The sequence below is a fragment of the Triticum aestivum genome, chromosome 4D, assembly GCF_018294505.1.
Source record: "Triticum aestivum cultivar Chinese Spring chromosome 4D, IWGSC CS RefSeq v2.1, whole genome shotgun sequence".
In the NCBI taxonomy this organism is placed as follows: Eukaryota; Viridiplantae; Streptophyta; class Magnoliopsida; order Poales; family Poaceae; genus Triticum; species Triticum aestivum.
The window spans coordinates 98,875,572-98,897,204 of NC_057805.1; the positions used below are offsets into that span (position 1 = coordinate 98,875,572).

General features: G+C 43.2%; 1 protein-coding gene across 1 annotated transcript; it reads left to right on the plus strand.

Moving 5' to 3' along the window:
* Positions 1-2,776: 2,776 nt before the first annotated feature.
* LOC123096480 (stress response protein nst1) lies at positions 2,777-8,705 on the plus strand. Its single transcript, XM_044518222.1, has 3 exons — positions 2,777-4,543; positions 4,661-5,598; positions 8,408-8,705. Exons 1-3 carry the CDS (start codon positions 3,188-3,190, stop codon positions 8,553-8,555), a joined length of 2,442 nt encoding a protein of 813 aa, XP_044374157.1. The 5' UTR covers positions 2,777-3,187; the 3' UTR covers positions 8,556-8,705.
* The last annotated feature ends 12,928 nt before the right edge of the window (positions 8,706-21,633 follow it).

Consider the following 21,633-nt stretch of genomic DNA (forward strand, 5'->3'; position numbering starts at 1 on the left):
ATCTCTCTCTCTCTCGTGTTCTTGAGGTGGTACGATCTTGATGTATCGCGAGCTTTGCTATTATAGTTGGATCTTATGATGTTTCTCCACCTCTACTCTCTTGTAATGGATTGAGTTTTCCCTTTGAAGTTATCTTATCAGATTGAGTCTTTAAGGTTTTGAGAACACTTGATGTATGTCTTGCATGTGCTTATCTGTGATGACAATGGGATATCACGTGATCCACTTGATGTATGTTTTGGTGATCAACTTGCGGGTTCCGCTCGTGAACTTATGCATAGGGGTTGGCAAACGTTTTCGTCTTGACTCTCCGGTAGAAACTTTGGGGCACTCTTTGAAGTTCTATGTGTTGGTTGAATAGATGAATCTGAGATTGTTTGATGCATATCGTATAATCATACCCACGGATACTTGAGGTGACATTGGAGTATCTAGGTGACATTAGGGTTTTGATTGATTTGTGTCTTAAGGTGTTATTCTAGTACGAACTCTATGATAGATCGATCCGGAAGAATAACTTTGAGGTGGTTTCATACCCTACAATAATCTCTTCGTTTGTTCTCCGCTATTAGTGACTTTGGGGTGACTCTTTGTTGCATATTGAGGGGTAGTTATATGATCCAATTATGTTCTTATTGTTGAGAGAACTTGCACTAGTGAAAGTATGAACCCTAGGCCTTGTTTCGTAGCATTGCAATACCGTTTGTGCTCACTTTTATCATTAGTTACCTTGCTGTTTTTATATTTTCAGATTACAAATACCTATATCTACCATCCATATTGCACTTGTATCACCATCTCTTCGCCGAACTAGTGCACCTATACAATTTGCCATTGTATTGGGTGTGTTGGGGACACAAGAGACTCTTTGCTATTTGGTTGCAGGGTTGCTTGAGAGAGACCATCTTCATCCTACACCTCCCACAGATTGATAAACCTTAGGTCATCCACTTGAGGGAAATTTGCTACTGTCCTACAAACCTCTGCACTTGGAGGCCCAACAACGTCTACAAAAAGAAGGTTACGTAGTGGACATCAGAGCCTGCGGGCGTCCCTTGGGCGGAGGGAGTTGACGGCGGTGGTGGTGCGGCTGGCTGTTCGAGGCCGCGCGGTGGTGGTGCTGGTCGGCGAGATGGTCGCGGTGGCTTCGACTTCAGCCGCTGTTGTTTGGTGGCTGAGGGCGCGTGGTGTAGGCGCTTCTCTTCTCTTGGGTCTGGGCCGGCGACGCAAATGCCTGCACAACGGAGACAGCTGAGACCTGGGGCTAATGCTTGGGCGGATCGGCTTGGGGCATGAGGTGGGTTTGAGCTTCTGCTTCGGGTAGGCGAAGGCGGGCGCGGTCCAAGATGCTTCTGCGGGCAATGAGATCCCTCTTCTCACAGGTGCGGTGGTAGCTGGTGGTGGTCGGGATTCCACTAACCCGTCGGACAGATCGGCGTTGTGCGAGTGTGGTCGGCGACGACCGTCGTTGGTCATGGGGTTGTGTCTCCCCCGGTCCACCTGGACTGACTGGAGACGCGGGTGTGGATGCCTCCTACTGTGAGGAGTTGACCCAAACTCCGTGGCTGATGCCGGGCTAGGAGTGAAAGGAGACACTTTTAACTCCTCCTACTGAGGTGGTTGCACCGTGATGTGGGCGGTTGGTCGTGTCTTTGACATGGATGCCAGGGCGACGGCCCCGGGTAGCGGTCTGCATGGGTGGCTCTTCGACGGGCTCCATGGCGGCGGTGATGGACTTCCCTCTTGGTTGTGTGGGTGGCGAGAGGTGGAGCGGTGGATGGCTCGACCATGCTATCTGGCAATGGCATCGCCCCTATCCGGATCTGGAGTTCTGACCTCGTCGTGTTTGTCCTAGAGACCTCGTGGTGGCGCGGGAGGTGCCGAGCGAAAGCTCCGCGCTTTGTGCCGATGACGGCGACGCTCGCAGGCGTCGATATCTTCTTGAAGACGTCGTCGTGGTGCTCCTCTTCATGTCTAGGTTCCGGATAAAAATCTTTGTCCGTGTGGATCTCAGCAGCGACGACACCTAGCGCCGTTCTCCCACCTGGGACCTGGAGGTGTTGTCGTGGAGCTTAGGTGTTATAGGGCGTACCGTGTCACAACGGAAGAACCCGGGTGATTCAACTCCATAAAGTCACTCGTACATTGATGGAGCACAATTCAAGAATATTGTAATCGTTGGGTAGGTTGTATGGCTCAAGTGGATCATGCCAAATCTAGTGGAATGACAAAGGACATTCTAGTAAGTATTTTTATGACTTGTTAATTGCTAATACAAAATTTTAAGCTTGACAACTCAGCTATACCAATGAGTTGCACAAGCAGAGTGAGCCAAAATACAAGCCTTCTCTCTGCTAGTTTAAAGAGAAATAAAATAGACAAATTATTGAAAAGATGTACATGATCTGTTAAAAGCACCTAACCTGCAAATCCCTAAAATATTAGGACACCTCCAATAACCATTTATTTTATCTCTAAAAACCCACTTATTTATTGTAGGAGTTTTTTAATGGGAATACGTTGGAGATGCTCTAAAACACTCTAACCACACATATAGAAGAAACATGTTTAAATACCTTGCAAGGGTGGTAAATATTTCCAACTTCAATCAGAGTAGAAAAATGTAGGTATCATGTGCCTTCATGCAAGTACCGGACTGGAACAAAATAGCAAGCATATAGAGTATATAAATAACAAAAGAAAATGAGTCAAAAAATGGCTGGGAGAAAGAAAAAGAGGAGCACGAGCAGCGTCTGATGCAGCGACGCTTTATCCGGTTTCCCCCTTCTTCCCTCCCCGCCGACCAAACCAAGAAGAAGAAAGGGGAAAAAATCGAAGGAAATTAAACAATCCGAGAGGAGAAGCTAGGGTTTTCGCCATGGCCACCGCCCACCTCGAGCTCCTCCACCCCTCCCCCATTCCCAATCTCTCCTAGAGCAAGGCGGATCCCCTCCCCCCGCGCATCTCGCATCCGCGCGAAAGCGCCGCCTTTCCCTCCCTTTCCGCCCGCTCCTTCCCCTCCGTCCGAGGGTTTCCTTTCCCTTTCCCTTTCCCTCAAAGCCGCCGCATCGCATCGCGTCGCTGACGGGATTAGCAAGCAACCCGCGCGCCGGTCTATCGTCATCAGGTAGGCGCTGGCGATCGAGCTCCGGGCGAGGGCTTTGGCGGCGGCGGCGGCGGTCGGATAATGTGTATACTGTGCGCCGTGCAACGGTGGTCGCGGCGCGTCGCCACCATGCTGCCGTGGCTCGTCCTCCCGCTCATCCTCCTCTGGGCGCTCTCCCAGCTCCTGCCCACAGCCTACCGCTTCGAGGTCACCTCCCCGCGCCTCGCCTGTGTCTCCGTCCTGCTCCTCACCCTCTTCTGGTATGAGATTCTTCTCCCACGCCTCTCCCTCTGGCGCGCACGCCGCTCCGCGCGCCTTCGCGAGGAGCGCCGTGCCCACGCTCTCGAGCTCCAGAAGCTCCGCAAGACCGCCACACGCCGCTGCCGCAACTGCAACAACCCATATAGGGACCAGAACCCTGGAGGCGGCAAGTTCATGTGCTCTTACTGTGGCCACGTATCCAAGCGGCCTGTGCTTGACCTTGGCCCTGCAGGGAAGGTCCCAACTGGTTGGCCTTGCAGTCAGGATTGGGCCAATGCTGTAGGCGACCCAGGTTACTGGCTTGACCTGCGGTGCTCCGCCGATAATTCATACTCAGGCTTCTCATGGCGGCTGTTCTCGACCTTCTATGTGAGCGTGGCATGGTTCTGGAAGAAAGTGTTCAGGTTTGGGTCATCGGGGGACGGTGGTGGCTTGGGCCGGGATGGCAAAATGTTGACAAAAGGAGATAATGCAGGGAAGGCTGAGGAGAGCAGAGTGGACAAGGCAAAAAGGAAGGCTGAAGAGAAGAGGTTGGCAAGGCTAGAGAGGGAAATGCTGGAGGAGGAGGAAAAGAAGCAGCGGGAAGAGATGGCAAAACTAGTAGAGGAGCGTAGAAGGCTGAGGGATGAGAAAGCAGAGGCTGAGGAACGATCCAAAGGCGCTACCCCTGTCGGGGAGAAGGATGCTAGGAAGGAAGCAGAACGAAAGCGTCAGGAAAGAAGGAGGAAGGAAGACAAGGGATCAAGCAAGAGTAATTCAGATTGCGAGGATATTGAGAGAAGAGTAAGCAGAGAGGGTGAGTGGAAGCGGGACTTCGATAGAAGGAATGAGCCAGACAGGCGGGATACAGGTAGAGTTGGAGCAGATGGATATAAGCCTCATAACTTTGAAGCTAACGTTCAGGGTAGTAAGGTAGTACAGAGCAAGACAAAATATTTTGGTCGTATGACTGGAGGTTTGTTATCTTCTTCCAGAGGTTTCAGCGGTGGTTCCATTTTTGGTAGGAGTGCTCAGGCCCCTGCTCCTCAAGCTAACAAGGTGACTAAACCACTTGTTACTGCAACTGACCAGAGTAATACGGTTAAAAGAGACGCCCAGTCTGCAGCTGCACAAGCAATGGCCAAATCTGCTACCGCTGGAGAAACTAGAAATATGTGGAGTAATTCTCATCAACCTGTAAGTAGCAAGGGCATGTCTATATTAGTGTACATTTTTATGATATACCAAGTAGCATATGGTGTTTACATCCATTTGCTATCTTACATCTAATTGTTTTTATTATGCTATATGCAGGTTAGTCCAAATATGCAGGCACATCCTACAGGTCCTAAAAAGTCATGGCATCAGCTGTTTAGTCGCTCAACATCAGTTTCTCCTTGTCCTGATGTTACTGCTGCAGCTCGTGAAAAGAAGGGGCAACCAGAACTAAATGGAGCACAGATAAGCAGTGCCCAAAATTTTCTGGCTCACTATCCTCCTCTGGACAGCAATCCAAGGATAAGCCAGTCAATGCACTTTACAGGGTTTTCACTAGTAAATGGAGCACCTCCCAACACACCTCCATCTCATTTTCCAGCTGGGCACACGCCCTTCTGTGCCGAGGCAGAAACAACAGTATTGGAAGAACTGGAGAGGTTTGAGGACCCGTGCTATGATCCAGATGCAATTGCATTGCTTGGGCCAGTTTCAGAATCCCTAGACAACTTCCCTCCAGACTGGGATAACAGGTTTACCTTAAGTGGTGCCGCCAAGGAACCACATGTTAAGCCGTCACCAATTGAGTCTCCCCTGTCAAGATCACGGACTGTTGAAGAAAAGCCTATAAAACCATCACATTTTTCTATTTCCAAAGGGCCTGATGGTTCGATGACACCTGAGGCTACCGATGAGCAAGGCACATGGCAAATGTGGAGCACACCATTGGTTCAGGACACTTTAGGCCTGCGAGGTCCTCAGATGCAGTGGCTTTTACCAAATAAGGATCAGTTTAACCATGGTGTCAGTAACTTGAATGGCGGAACAAGGAGCCCCCTCGGTGCTGGTTTGCATGACAGTGATTTATGGCTGCAGAAATCACCCTTCCAGCAATTGCCTCTTGATACAGAGAGTCTGTTCCTTTCACACAATTTTCCAGAAACTCCTGTTCACAGTGAGCTGGGTTTCGGATCTCCAAACAAAGTGGCCCGTGCACACCCCTTTGGGCCACCTGGTCCTGGTCATCCTTGGTCCAAGTAAGTCATTCCCGTTGTTCTCTTTAATTCTCTTCTAAATCTTCTGCCGCATTAAGGTCTTGTGTCATCATCGGTCATTTGATAATGATTGTTAGCTTGATTGTGAATTGTGACTCAGGTGGTCTGGTTCACTACTGAGTATAGCTTTATGTATCAGTATATATAAGAATCCAAGTGCTGAAAACTCATATGATATTGATACTCTCATATGGACATTTACAGAGTTTATATATATGCCCGTGTTTGTGTGTGTAACTGTTGCAGTTTATTTTATAGTTTTCATCCCAGACATTTTTGTTATATTTACTGAACAGATAGATAACCAAGGCAATTAGAAGTAAAAGGCATTGCTCGGTATGCAGTGCAACCAAGTCTGAGTGTCATCTTGTGTTGTAAAAAATATGTGGAAGATCTTTTGGTCTGAACTAAGATAAGCACCAGTAAATTTTACAGTTTGGGTGAAATTTTGTATAAATCTTGTGCATCAGAAATAACGAAATATGTTGCTTTACATGCAATTCGGTGTTTTTTCTTGTGTGACGAATCAGTCATGCAATTTGATCGGTTAGCTGGGTTTCTAGTAGGAAAATAGAATTTACAAGAGTTGATTTCATGTTGGTCAGTCTATTTGATCATTTTGATGCCTTAGTTGAATCCCAGGTTAAGGGGGTTAGACGGCTTTTGACCTGGATTAACTTGACCCTCTGTAACCCCAGGGTGTTTGGCAGGTTAGGCCCTAGTCCAACTCTTAAGTCTTAACCCTGAACATGACACAGCATATTATATGTACTTGTTAGTCAAGACTACTTTCAAATCTATTGTAGATCAGAAATATTATTTCCATTTATTTGAAGAGACTTGGCAGTAATTCTTTTTTCAGCGTAGTAGGCTAGTAGCACAAATTGTAAATAAAATACTGTTTACTGAAGTGCCTGCCAGCCATCAAGTCTTTGTACTTTGAATGAAAAGTTGTGAAGTGGAGTGGATAGATGATGCTTGGTTACTGTGCTCAGTGAATGATTCAGTGTCTTTTGGCTTAAAACTTCAGCATGTGCATTTCTGTGTCTTGTACGACAGTTTTGTTTGTTGGCTTGTTGCAAGTAAATATGTATATATATAAAATTGTGTTTGATAATTCCTCTGTTGCAAGATGGAAGGCGTATTTTGACTACCAGCTTTGAGGAAGAATTAATCCAATAATTCATATGGTCATATGCTATTTTACACAAATGGATATTACTGGATTCATCTATCAAAGACCTTTCTTATGATTGTGATTTAACCACTAACAAAGGATTCTACAAGAAATTTGTGTGTAACTCATTTTTGGGCAGTCAAAACATGCCATAAATTTTGCAAAGGATCTGGTATCATGTAGTTTGGGTTTACTTTATGCGTACCTCATGTAAGGATTACATATTCCTTACATATAATGGATCACGACAATATGCTCACTTTAGAAGTTAGGACATGTTAATATCTCATGAAATTGGGTATCAACCAAATGAAATGAATCATTCATTTGCTTTAGATTGTACAGTGCCACAACCTTTGAACTTGTGAATGATGGCTTGCGGATTGTTGTTTATATATTTCATTGTGGATTTATTCCGTGACCTTCAAGAATTGATAGTTTGCTAGCATATAGCTTTTGACATTCTGGGTGTCTTTTGTTTTCTTATACATTGCAATTCACTAGTCGTAGTTAGTTACCTTCTTACATGTTGGCCTTGTTGTGACTTGTGAGTGAGGCATCTTTGAACTTTTTTTTTTTTACGGGTGAGGCATCTTTGAACTTGATATCTTGTTTTGTTTCCCCGCTTGCATTGGTGAGACATGCCTTTCTTGTAAAAAAAAAATGGTTGTGGAGGCGACTTCTAGAAACACAAAATGAGTATAATCTTAGCTTAACTAGATCAATTCGGTCATGCTAGTGTACTTGGTAGGGATGGTGCAACTGGTCTAATGTCTAACAGACTTGGTTCCATTCTCGAGTCCGTTAGCCAACGATAACTCCAATTCGGCGAAGCTAGCTTTTATACCTGTGTATATGGCTGGTATTAAGAACTTATTATGGATATCAATTCAGAATCTTTGGCAATCTGTAGTTGTCTTTCATGTTAAACTAGTTTCTGTGTGCAAACTTTTCAGCTCAGATTTTCGGGGCCAGGGATGAGAAAATCATCATTTTGTTCATCTGGTTTTTCGTTGTGTTGAAAATTGCTCCTTCTCTTACCGTGTTGGTTTTCTGGAGGTCAGAGTAGCAATGCTGTTGGGTTGGTACAAAGGTGGCTAATGGCATCCCTCTGGGAACAACACAGTTTTGAAATAGCGCTATTTCTAGGGTATATATTAATTTATGCTTACTGGATTTAGTTATGTAACTTAGCTTGGACAAGTATCTTGTGTATTCGATTTTGAGCCCATAGAGCAATATTCACTGTGATGAGAGTTACAGATATACACAAACCATCAATATTTACTAGGTCTGATGAAGGTTGTCTGCATCGACCAGGTTACATATAGGTGTTTAAGTTAATCATTCACCATCACTTCACAGTACCTGGAGATTATTTTTTTCTTAACTGTGGTGTTCTGTTCTTCGCTTGAATGTGAGGCTATTTGTCTTGTGGTAGATAATGTTCACTTTGATCCTTGTAAGAACTCTAATGCCGAGAAAATTATCTTAAAACTACTAGTAAAAAATATTAGGGCCATTTAGTTGTTTACCTGTGTCATCGGATTATTAGGAGCGTTATGCTTGTTTATAAAATAGAATCTCATGCCTTGTTATGACTAATTAATGCAGGGAGGAACTGGTGCTGAATGGACCTCAGGGAGTAAGTCAAATCCACTCACCAACTGGAGCGCATGCTGGCTTATTTCCAACTAATCCTGATATGCAGTCAGTTTGGTCGTTCGATCAAAAAAGAGACAGCATGGAACCTACAAAATGACATTGCCTGAGCCAAGGCTCCCTTCCCTTGCCTCCCACCTTCTAGTTTAGGGAGTTGAGGAGATATGTTGGACCAGATTGTATTCCCTTGCGCCAAAACGAAACATAGCCTTTTTATTTAGTGATATCCTCACATGTTATGTTGCGCTCACCTGATGATTTTGAGTGGCGTAGTATCTCTTGTGGATTTAATGCAAAATGCGGCGTGAATTCAGTGAGAGCGGGCATTGCGTCGCTGGCCGATCTGATTCGTTCTTATCCTTGCAGTCTGAGGGTGAGAGATCATCAGGTTTGTTGTAGACTTGTAGGTCACTTGCCCGCTAGCTGGAGCTGCTGGCATTATCTGCCTCGGTGCATCTTATCCAGGAATTTCTGTTTTACCCCTTTTTGTGTTCATCTCAGTGATGGAAGATGATCCTGCAAATTTTGTTTAATCTGCATGCATTCTGGCTTATTTAACATTTCTATGAGAGACGTTCTAAAATTTGCAGTGAAAACCAGAGTTATCTTGTGATATCTAGGATAAATTAGATGACAACAGTAAAGCCTGTCATCTTTTCACAGTGAAGCTAATACTGAGTCTAGAGCAAGTGCATATGTGCTAAAGGCCCTTTTATTCACAAGATTCCAAAACGGAGGAATTATTCCTATAAAGAATACTGAAGTACCTGCCTCCTAGGGGCCTTCAAAGGCAAAGAGTGCCTTTGTGCTTTCCGTTCCTAGGCGGTGTGCCGTGGGGGCCTGTTGGGGACTCTTTGCGTCGTTTGATTTGCTTGGACGGCATGCGCCTGGGCGATCCGCCTCACGGTCCATGACGGGGTGGATAAGGGGCGCTATCATGTGGCGGGTTTGGCGCGTGCCGTGCCAGCTGGACCCGCATGTCGGTGAGGGGAAGCCCTGCGTCACGCTGGTTTGGTTGCGACAGGCGAGGCGTGTGTCGCGCCCATAGGATCGGCTAGTGTGTGGAGCTCCCTCTGTCGGGTTGGTTCGCTCATGCCAGCCAGGTGTGTTTGCCTACCCGGCTTGTCATCATCGTTGGCATTATTTGGGTTGCTTGCTTTGTCCGGGTTGCTTGTTTTGGTTTGCTCGCGCTCGTCCCACATGTTGGTCTGTGTTTCATATCCCGGTTTAGCGTGTGGGGATATTTTAGCATCTCTCCGCCCTCCTTTGTTCCTCTCATCTCATGTCCTTTGGTTTAATCAGTTGTTTCTTGCGGTCGAGCTATTGGCTGGCTCTGTCTTTCAGTGTGTTGGGTTGACGCCTCGTATTGGTGAGTCTATTGGCCGGGCATGCCGGCCGGGCATGTCGGTATGTGCTTCATGTCGGTTCAACACACGGGGGTTATCTTCGTGTCGTAGCTCCTTCCTTCCCCGCCGTCTCACATCTGCCAAAGCATCGTGGCTTCCTCTCGTTTGGCTCTTCTCTAATTGCAATGGACGAGGGGTCTCTGAGCTCTTTCGTCGGTCGTCCTGGTCGTCCTGCCAGCTGGTTGAGGTGATTAAGCCGATGGTCTCCTGTTGGGCGAGGTGCAGCGCGAAGGGAGCGACTTCCATGCAGATACTCTCCGACATGACAACATGCAGCCGCACGTCTGCCAGTGCGTGGGAGAGGCTATGATTGCACTCGCGTTGGTCTTGCTAAGGTTTGTATGTTTTCTCCTTGTCTGCGCCTTATATCGTAAGTAGGTCTAGAGGGGGTGATTAGACTACTTGACCAAATAAAAACCTAGCCTTTTTCCAATTTTAGTTCTTAGCAAGTTTTAGCGATTCACACAAGTCAAGCAACACCCTACACATGCAAGTCTAGATAGTAGGCAGTGGAAAGTAAATACTTTGCATATGAACGTAAAGGAGGGGATCGGAGATATCAAATGCAATGAAGACACGGAGATTTTTGGCGTGGTTCCGATAGGTGGTGCTATCCTACATCCACGTTGATGGAGACTTCAATCCACGAAGGGTAACGGCTGCGCGAGTCCACAGAGGGCTCCACCCACGAAGGGTCCATGAAGAAAAAACCTTATCTATTCCATCATGGCTTACGCCCATGAAGGACTAGCCTCACTCGGGGTAGATCTTTACGAAGTAGGCGATCTCCTTGCCCTTACAAACTCCTTGGTTCAGCTCATGATTTGGAGGCTCACAAGTGACACCTAACCAATCTAGGAGACACCACTCTTCAAAAGGTAATAGATGTTGTTGTTGATGATGAACTTCTTGCTTTTGTTCTTCAAAAGATGGTCTCCTCAACACTCAGTCACTCTCTCACAAATTTGGCATGATGGTGGGAGAAGGATTGGAGTGGAAAGCAACTTGAGGGGGCTAGAAATCAAGGATCAAATGGTTGGAGTGGAATGCCTTGATCTCAACACAAATGTAGGTGGTTCTCTCTCAGAAAATGGATATGGGAAGTGGTGGCTTCATCCTGGTTGCTCTCTCTGAGTGTAGGTGATGGGTGGAGGAATATATAGCCATCACCAAAGATCTAGCCATTACATACCTTTATGCAGGGGCGAAGCTACGTATAGCTACCCGGTGTCACTGGCACCGGGTGCAATTTGCATGCACTTATTGGCTTAGTGTGTAGGCCATTCAATTGTTTGATATGTAGGCATGTGTTCTTCTATATGGACACCGGGTAATTTTAAGTCTGGATCCGCCCCTGCCTTTATGCACAACTCGGTGGAACCAGATAAAAAACTCAGGGGCACCGACTAGTGTAAAAGGTTTGAACTTCAACGCTTCGGTGAGACCGGACGAATCCACTCGGTGGGACCGATGAGTGATGACCTAAGCACTTTCAGTGTCTGTGTATGTTGCTCGTCTTGTCTCTCTAGCCAGTCGCTTTCTCTATTCATTTGGATTTGCTTCCTTGATCGTTTAGCTGATGGTTTATTGTAGGGGAGCGGCTGGTTGTTATCGATGCTCGGCTCGTCTACGGCCTCTTCCTTGTCTCACGGATTTACAACCAGCTGTCAGATCACTTGCTCCGGTTTGTTTCCTTGCCTACCGAGCAAGCTCTGCTAGTTCCCTTGATAGGTCAAGGAGGTAAGTGCACTTTGTTGACCTTGCCTTTTTGCCTTGTGCTTCCCTTTGTCTATTTGAATTTGCTTCCTTGAACATTTGAGTGTTCATGGAATTGCGGGGGTATCTGGCTTTTGGCCACGCTCAAGCGCATCTCCAGCCTTTTCCTTTTTGCATGGATGTGAAGCCAGTTGTTTGCTTGCCTGCTCCAGATCCCCGCCTTCTACCATCTCGCAAGGAACTGCATACGACTGTTGGATTGCCTACTCTTATGGGCTATTTGTTGCCTCTAGATGCCCCTTTGCATGTTCTGCCTGGCGTTGCTGGAGCATGTCTCTGGCCTTTTTCCTCTCGCATGGATGTGTAGCTGGTTGCCGTCTTTCCTGCTCCGAAGGGCTCTTTGGTGGCTTCAGATGGCCCTTTGGTCATTCCGTTTGGTGGCGCGGGAGCATGTTTATGGCCTCTCCCTTCTCGCGTGACATGCATGCAACTATTTGATACGTCTCCAACGCATCTATAATTTTTTTTATTGTTTCATGCTATTATAATATCAATTTTGGATGTTTATTATGCAATTATATATCATTTTTTAGGACTAACCTATTAACTTAGTACCAAGTGCCAGTTGCTATTCTTTTGCCTGTTTTTGGTTTTCCAGGAAATCAATGCCAAACGAAGTCCAAATGCCATGAAACTTTTTGACGATTTTTTCCTGGACATAAGAGACACTAGAAGCTTCGTGAGGAGACCAGAAGGCGAAGGAGTGGGCCACGAGCCACCAGGTAGGCGCGCCCTGGTGCCTCATGGGCCCCTTGTTCCTCTGTTTGACCTAATTCTAGCTCTATAAATTCTCTAAAATCGGGAAACCAACAGAGAGCCACCCAAAATACTTTTTCCGTCGCCACAAGCTTCTGTTCTCGCGAGATCCCATCCGGAGGCCTTTTCCGGCACTCCGCCTGAGGGGGAATTGATCACGAAGGGCTTCCACATCAACCTTGCTGCCCCTCCGATGATGTGTGAGTAGTTTACCACAGACCTACGGGTCCATAGCTAGTAGCTAGATGACTTGTTCTCTCTCTTTGATCTTCAATACAATGTTCTCCTCGATGTTCTTGGAGTTCTGTTCGATGTAATCCTTTTTGCCGTGTGTTTGTTGGGATCAAATGAATTGTGGGTTTATGATTGGTTTATCCATGAATATTATTTGAGTCTTCTCTGAACTCTTTTATGCATGATTGTTATAGCTTTATATTTCTATACGATCTATTGATTTGGTTTGGACAACTAGATTGATTTGTCATGCAATGGGAGAGGTGCTTTGTGATGGGTTCGATCTTGCGGTGCTCAATCCCAGTGACAGAAGGGGACATTACACGTATTTGGATCATTGACACTAAGGATAAAATGATGGGGTTTATTCATATTGATTGAGTTTACTTTGTCTACATCATGCCATCTTGCTTAAGGCGTTACTCCGTTCTTTATGAACTTAATACTCTAGATGCATGCTGGATAGCGGTCGATGTGTGGAGTAATAGTAGCAGATGCAGGCAGGAGTCACTCTACTTGTCTCGGGCGTGATGCCTATATACATGATCATTGCCTTGGACATCGTCATGATTATTCGCTTTTCTATCAATTGCCCACAGTAGTTTGTTTACCCACCGTATGCTATGTTCAAGAGAGAAGCCTCTGGTGAAAACTATGGCCCCCGGGTCTATCTTTATCATATATTAAAATCCAAAAATACCTTGCTGCAATTTTATTTACTTTATTTTATTTTGTGTTTTTGTTTATCTATCTATCACTATGAGATTTGATCCTTGCAATTAACCGCCAAGGGAGGAGTCGGTCTACTTGTCTCGGACGTGATGCCTATATACATGATCATTTCCTTGAACATCATCATGATTATTCGCTTTTCTATCAATTGCCCACAGTAGTTTGTTTACCCACCGTATGCTATGTTCAAGAGAGAAGCCTGATGCGGCTTGAACTACATCGGTAGTTCCCCAAAGAGGAAGGGATGATGCAGCACAACAACATAGGTATTTCCCTAAGTGATGAGACCAAGGTTACCGAACCAGTAGGAGAATCACGCAACACAACGTAAATGGTACCTGCACACAAAGAACAAATACTTGCAACCCGACGTGTTAAAGGGGTTGTCAATCCCTTTCAGGTAACGGTGCCAGAAATTGTCGAGTTGACGGGATAAAAATATGATAGATTGGATAAATAGATCACGAATAAAAGCAAAATGAAATAAAGTACATCAAGGTATTTTTGGGTTTTTGGAAATATAGATCTGAAAATAAAAGCGAATAAAAATAGATCTTGAAGGCAAATATGATAAAGAAGAGACCCGGGGGCTGTAGATTTCACTAGTAGTTTCTCTCGAGAAAAATAGCATAAGGCGGGTAAACAAATTACTGTTGGGCAATTGATAGAACTTAAAATAATCATGATGATATCCAAGCAATGATCATTATATAGGCATCACGTCCAAGATTAGTAGACCGACTCCTGCCTGCATCTACTACTATTACTCCACACATCGACCGCTATCCAGCATGCATCTAGTGTATTAAGTTCATGGAGAAATAGAGTAATGCAATAAGAACGATGACATGATGTAGACAAGATCTATTTATGTAGAAATAGACCCTATCTTGTTATCCTTAATAGCAACGATACATACGTGTCGGTTCCCCTTCTGTCACTGGGATCAAGCACCGTAAGGCCGAACCCATCACAAAGCACCTCTTCCCATGGCAAGAAAAATCGATCTAGTTGGCCTAACTAAACCAAAGATTCGAAGAAGAAATACGAGGCTATAAGTAATCATGCATATAAGAGATCAAAAGACTCAAATAACTTTCATGGATAAAAACATAGATCTGATCATAAACTCAAGTTCATCGGATCCCAACAAACACACCGCAAAAAGAGTTACATCAAATATATATCCAAGAGACCATTGTATTGAGAATCAAAAGAGAGAGAGAGAGAGAGAGAGAGAGAGAGAGTGAGAGAGAGAGAGAGGAATCCATCTAGCTACTAACTACGGACCCGTAGGTCTACAATGAACTACTCACGCATCATCAGAGAGGCACCAATGAGGATGATGAACCCCTCCGTGATGGTGTCTAGATTGGATTTTGTGGTTCTGGAACTTGCGACGGCTGGAATTGATTTTCGTCGACTCCCCTAGGGTTTCTGGAATATTGGGGTATTTATAGAGCAAATAGGCGGTGCGAGAGGCCACCGAGGTGGGCACAACCCACCAGGGCGCGCCTGGGCCCCCAGGGGCGCCCAGGTGGGTTGTGCCCCCCTCGGGGGCACCCCTCTGGTACTTCTTCGGCCCATCTTGTGTCTTCTGGTCAAAAAAAATCTCCAAGAAGTTTCGCTGTGTTTGGACTCCGTTTGGTATTGACTTTCTACGAAGTAAAAAACAAGCAAAAAACAACAACTAGCATTGGGCACTATGTCAATAGTTTAGTCCCAACAAATGATATAAAGTTGCTATAAAATGATTGTAAAACATCCAAGAATGATAATATAATAGCATGGAACAATCAAAATTATAGATACGTTGGAGACGTATCAGCACCCCCAAGCTTAATTCCTGCTCGTCCTCAAGTAGGTAAATGATAAAAACAGATTTTTTGATGTGGAATGCTGCCTAACATGTTCATCAGATATTCTTTTCTTTATAGCATGGTCATTTGGACTTTTATATGATTCAAAGCAATAGTCTAGTTTTGACATGAAGATTTCAATACTCAAGCATATCAACAAGCAACCATGTCTTTTAAAATATCAATAATAAAGCAAGTTATCCCTAGCCCATTATGCTCAATCATTGATCCATTCATGAAACTCACTCGCATATTAGCTACACCCAATGCTCAAGTACAATCATAGTGCCCCTTAGTTGGTGCTTTGTAAGAGAAGATGGAGACTCAAAATAAAAATTGCATAAAGTAAATGAAAGGCCCTTCGCGGAGGGAAGTAGGGATTTATAGAGGTGCCAGAGCTCAAAGCGAAAAAAGATAGAGATAAAAACATTTTGGGTGTCATGCTTTTCCTGTCAACGAAAACGATCGAGTAATTTCCAATACTTTCCATGCTAGGTATATCATAGGTGATTCCCAAACAGAAAATAAAGTTTATTCCTTTTTCCACCATACTTTCACTTTCCATGGCTAACCGTATCCATGGGTGCCTTCCATACCAACACTTCACAAGGAATTTATTATTTGACAACATAAAGTAAATTCATTTTTCATTTCGGGACTGGGCGTCCCTAATACCTTTACCATACTCTCGTGCAATGACAAGTGAATAAACACTCATCTTGAGAATAACACATCTAGCATGGAAATATATCAGCCACCCCTACCGTTTCATGAGCAATACAAGCACACAAAAGAGAAATTTATTTTGAAAATTAGAGATGGCACATACAAATTTGCTTAGAATGGCAAAAGAATACCGGATATAGGTAGGTATAGTGGACTCATATGGAAAAAATGGTTTAAGGATTTTGAATGCACAAGTAGTGATCATACTTAGTGCAAATGAAGGCTTGCAAAAGATTGAGAAGCATCCAACCAAGAAACCAAAAATCTCATAAGCGAGCATTAAGCATAACTAACACCGAATAATGCACCACAAGTAGGATGTAATTTCATTGCATAACTATTGACTTTCATGCTTGCATAGGGACTCACAAACCTTAACACCAATATTCTTACTAAAGCATAATTACTCATCAACATGACTCACATATTATATCATCATATCGCAAAACTATTACAAGGAATCTAGTTTATTTTGTCCAATGATCTTCATGAAAGTTTTTATTATCTCCCTCTTGAATATCTATCACTTTGGGACTAGTTTCGTATGTTGCTTTTGATAGCTCAAACAAATCTAAGTGAAGAACATGAGCATAAAAATTTTCTTCTCTCAAAATAATATAAGTGAAGCAAGAGAGAATTTCTTAAAAAAATTACTAACTCTCAAATAAATCTAAGTGAAGCATGAGAGCATTTCTTCAAAAATACTAAAGCACACCGTGCTCAAAAAGATATAATTGAGCACTAGAGCAATTCCATAGCTCAAAAAGATTTAAGTGAAGCATAGAGAGAAATTCTAACAAGTCATAGCATAATTTTGGCTCTCTCAAATAGGTGTGTCCAGCAAGGATTAATGACACAAAATAAAAAGCAAAACAAGCAAAGACTCATATCATACAGGACGCTCCAAGCAAAACTCATGATATGTGATGAATAAAAATATAGCTCCAAGTAAAATACTGATGGTCGTTAGAAGAAAGAGGGGATGCCACTCAGGCATCCCCAAGATTAGTTTCTTGCTTCTCTTTTAGATAATAGTTTGGGATGCCATGGGCATCCCCAAACTTAGGCTCTTCTTACTCCTTATTCCTTCATCCATCGTGATCTCACCCAAAACTTGAAAACTTCAATCACACAAAACTCAACAAAATCTTCGTGAGATCCGTTAGTATAAGAAAGAAAATCACTACTAGAAGTACTGTTGCAAACCCATTCATATTTTATTTTTGAATTATATCTACTATATTCCAACTTTGCTATGGCTCAAACCCTTCAAAAGAGTCCATAGATCAATCAAAATAAGCACACAACGAAAAGAAAACAGAATCTATCAAAAACAGAACAGTCTGTAGTAATCTGAAAACTTTCGATACTTCTGTAACTCCAAGAATTCTGAAAAGTTAGGACAACATGGGAAGTTTGTTTATCAATCTCGTGTAAAAAATTCAGAATTTTTCGTCGCTTCTGTGATTTTTAAAAATTATTTTACTGGACGCAAAAGTTTTTGTTTTCCAACAAGATCAAAGCAACTATCACCCAACATGATCCCAAAGGCTTTGCTTGGCACAAACACTAATTAAAACATGAAAAACACAATCATAACAGTAGCATAATTGTGCAAACACTCAAGAACAGAAAGAAAAAGACAAAAATAAATTTTATTCATTGGGTTGCCTCCCAACAAGCGCTATCGTTTTATGCCCCTAGCTAGGCATAATGCAAAGATCTAAGTATTGTCATCTTTGTTTCTAGATCCATAAGATGCCCTCATGATTGATTCATATGGTGGCCTAATTCTTCTTCTAGGAAAGTGTTCCATACCCTTCCTTAGTGGAAATTGAAATTTAATATTGCCTTCTTTCATATCAATCACGGCACCGATAGTGCGTAAAAACGGTCTACCAAGAATAATTGGACAATCCGGATTGCAATGAATATCAAGAACAATAAAATCTATGGGCACATAATTCCTATTTGCAAGAATAAGAACATCATTAATTCTTCCCATAGGATTTTTAATAGTAGAATTCTCCAAGTGCAAATCTGAAGAACATTCTTCAATATCGGTAAGACCAAGCACATCACATAAAGATTTCGGAATTGTAGAAACACTAGCACCCAAGTCACATAAAGCAAAACACTCATAAATTTTAATCTTGACTTTGATAGTAGGTTCCCATTCATCATGTAATTTTCTAGGAATTGAGATCTCTAATTCCAACTTTTCTTCTAAAGTTTTCATCATGGCATCAACAATATGTTTAGTAAAAGCTTTATTTTGTTCATAAGCATGGGGTGAATTTATTATGGACTGCAACAAAGAAATACAATCAATCAAAGAACAATTATCATAATTAAAGTCTTTGTAATCCAAAAGAGTGGGCACAACACTAGTTAAATTTTTGACCTCTTCAAACCCACTTTTATCATTTTTCTTAACGAAATTTTCACCCTCCGAATTATCGGGACGCCTTTTAACTAAATTTGACTTTTCTTCAGTCCCTTTTTCATCAATCTTAATTTTACCAAACAAAGAATCAATAGAAGAACACACCAATCATTTTAAGATCTTCATCATTTTTGTGAAAGCAATCACTAGAAAACGCCTTTTCTAAAAATTCTCTTCTAGCTCCAAGCATAGTGTTTCATTTCTTACTTTCATCCATAGAAACATATAAAGCTTTAATTGATTCTTCAACCTTAGGCACCAAAAATTTCATCTTGAGATTTTCTACATCTTGAGAAATTCTATCAATGCTTCTAGACATATCATCAATCTTACTCAACTTTTCTTTTATCGTAGTATTAAAATTCTTTTGAGCATTAATAAATTCTTTAATATTATTCTCAAGATCAGAGGTGTTCCTATTATTATTATAAGAAGGATTACCATAGGAATTACCATAATTATTAGAGGAACTTCCCGGAGAAGGTCTAGGATTAAAATTACCTCTATAAGCATTATTATTGAAATTGTTTCGCGAAACAAATTTCACATCTATGGCATCACTATTTTGCTCAATCAAAGTAGACAAAGGCACATCATTAAGATCAATAGGAGCATTTTATTAGCAACCAACTTCATAAGAGCATCAACCTTTTCACTCAAGGAATTTATTTGTTCAACCGAATTAACTTTTTTACTGGTAGGAGCTCTTTCAGTATGCCATTATGAATAAATTGCCATAGTATTATCAAGCAATTTAGTAGCTTCACCCAAAGTAATTTCCATAAAAGTACCCCCGGCGACGGAATCTAAAATATTTCTAGAAACAAAATTAAATCCCGCATAAAAAATTTGTATGATCATCCAAAGATTTAAACCATGAGTAGGACAATTTCTTAACATCAATTTCATTCTTTCCCAAGATTGCGCAACATGTTCATGCTCAAGCTGCTTAAAATTCATGATTTGGATCCTAAGGGAAATAATTTTCGCGGGCGGAAAATACTTAGTAATAAAAGTATCCTTGCATATCGCATAATTCCAAGAATCAATACTATTGCGAGGCAAAGAAGAAAACCAAATTTTTGCACGATCTCGCAAAGAAAACGGAAATAATTTTAACTTCACAATATCATTGTCCACATCTTTTTCTTTTGCATATCGTATAATTCTATGAAAGCGTTAAGATGGGATACAACATCCTCATTAGGAGTACCGGAAAATTGATCTTTCATAACGAGATTCAACAAATCGGCATTAATATCACAAGACTCCGCACTAGTGGCGGGTGGAGCAATCGGAGTGCTAATAAAATCATTGTTGTTGGTATTGGAGAAATAACACAACTTGGTGTTCTCTTGAGTCATTGTGACTACACAACAAGATTGCACTCAAAAATAGATCTGACGAGAAAAACGACGAACGAAAAAGAGGGCGGATAAAACGAATTTTTTTGTGAAGTGGGGGAGAGGAAAACAAGAGGCAAATGGCAAATAATGTAAATTGCAAGGATATGAGATTTGTGATTAGAAACCTGATAGATGTTGATGATGTCTCCCTGGCAACGTCGCCAGAAATTCCTTTTGATGTGGCTTGAACTACGTCGGTATTTCCCCAAAGAGGAAGGGATGATGCAACACAACGACGGTAGGTATTTCCCTCAATGATGAGATCAAGGTTATCGAACCAGTAGGAGAATCACGCAACACTACGTAAACGGTACCTGCACACAAAAAACAAATACTTGCAACCCGACGTGTTAAAGGGGTAGCCAATTGACGGTGTCCTGGACTAGGGGGTACTCACCACGTCATCTCCCGACCAGCTGGATCGGGCCGAGGACCCCCATGGCGGTTCACTTATGGGCCACTTCGGGTAGCCCATGCCGCATAGAAGGAGGTTTCCATAAGACTTGGCGCCCAAGCCAAGGACTCTCCTAAATCCTAGGCCTCTGGTGTGTTATATAAACCGAGGCCAGGCTAGTCAATAGAACATCTAATATTCACTAGAACAATCTCATGGTAGACACATGTACTCTGTACTACACCCATATGAATACAATCAAAAGCAGGATGTAGGGTATTATCTCTTGGAGAGAGCCCGAACCTGGGTAAAACCTGTGTCCATGTTACAATTCCTCCAAGACGCCTAGCTTAGGACCCCTACTATGAGATATGCCAGATATAGAACCGACATTGGTGCTTTCATTGAGAGCCTACTGGCAGTCGCCACGGTGTGATGGGAATTTGGATCGTCTCCGGCGCGATCTACGCATCGGAGCCGAGCTTCATGGTCGATGTTGACATTTTTGTCGCCGGCTCGACTGGTCACCTCGGCTGGACCGAGGACCGCGCTCCACGTCAGATCATCAAGATCAGGCGGATACTTTCATCATCATCAACTCAAATCTCAACCGATACCATGGAAAGGTCGTCCATGGAGCCTAGGGGCTCATCGTCAACATTGTCCTCATGCGATCGCACAGTTTTTTCTGTACATCAGACTTGTTTTCGCTACCACCGTCTTCTCGGAAGTCGATTTGACGAACCCTTTGATGGAATTGTGCGGAATTGAGTATACAACAACCCTGTAAAATTTCGTCGCCTTCCGATGAAGGAATCTCCGGCGATTTATGATATATCGGAGGCCTGTCGAGTTTGGACGGGAATCTGGACGAGTTTAGGGCATGGTCTCCAGAGCCTAGCTCGAAGGTTATTTGGAAGATCCAACCGTTCATCTTCTGCGGAATTTCCATATCTACTACCTCTCAAAATTTTAGCTCGATCCGACCGTTCAAACTCTGGGAACCTTCCTATTAGTGCATCACTTTTCGGATCTGTTTTCTGCGCGAATACGAATCCGACCTGAGTTCATCTTTCTTCATGAACGGGGTACTGGACAACCTTTTTGGAAGAATCTGTTTCTAGGGTATTATGCATTGTTCTTAAACACATGCCCATAAAATTTAAAGCCTTCTCTAAGGTATTCTTCACCATCACGCTGGTGTCAAACCAGTCCGGCAACATTGCTCCATGGCTGCCGACCTGCACTAGACACGTCGTCGCTTTGTTGAGTCGAGCTCAACTTCTTCGGATCATCATCTCGGCGAGCCGAACAAGAGTTCGGCATCGCGAAGGATAAATCATCACCAACATCTCCGCCCCACGGATTACACGGAGCGGGCACACCAGCATCGTCGCATGGTCACTTCATCAAGCCGACATTGACCGCGTCGCAAGTCACGAC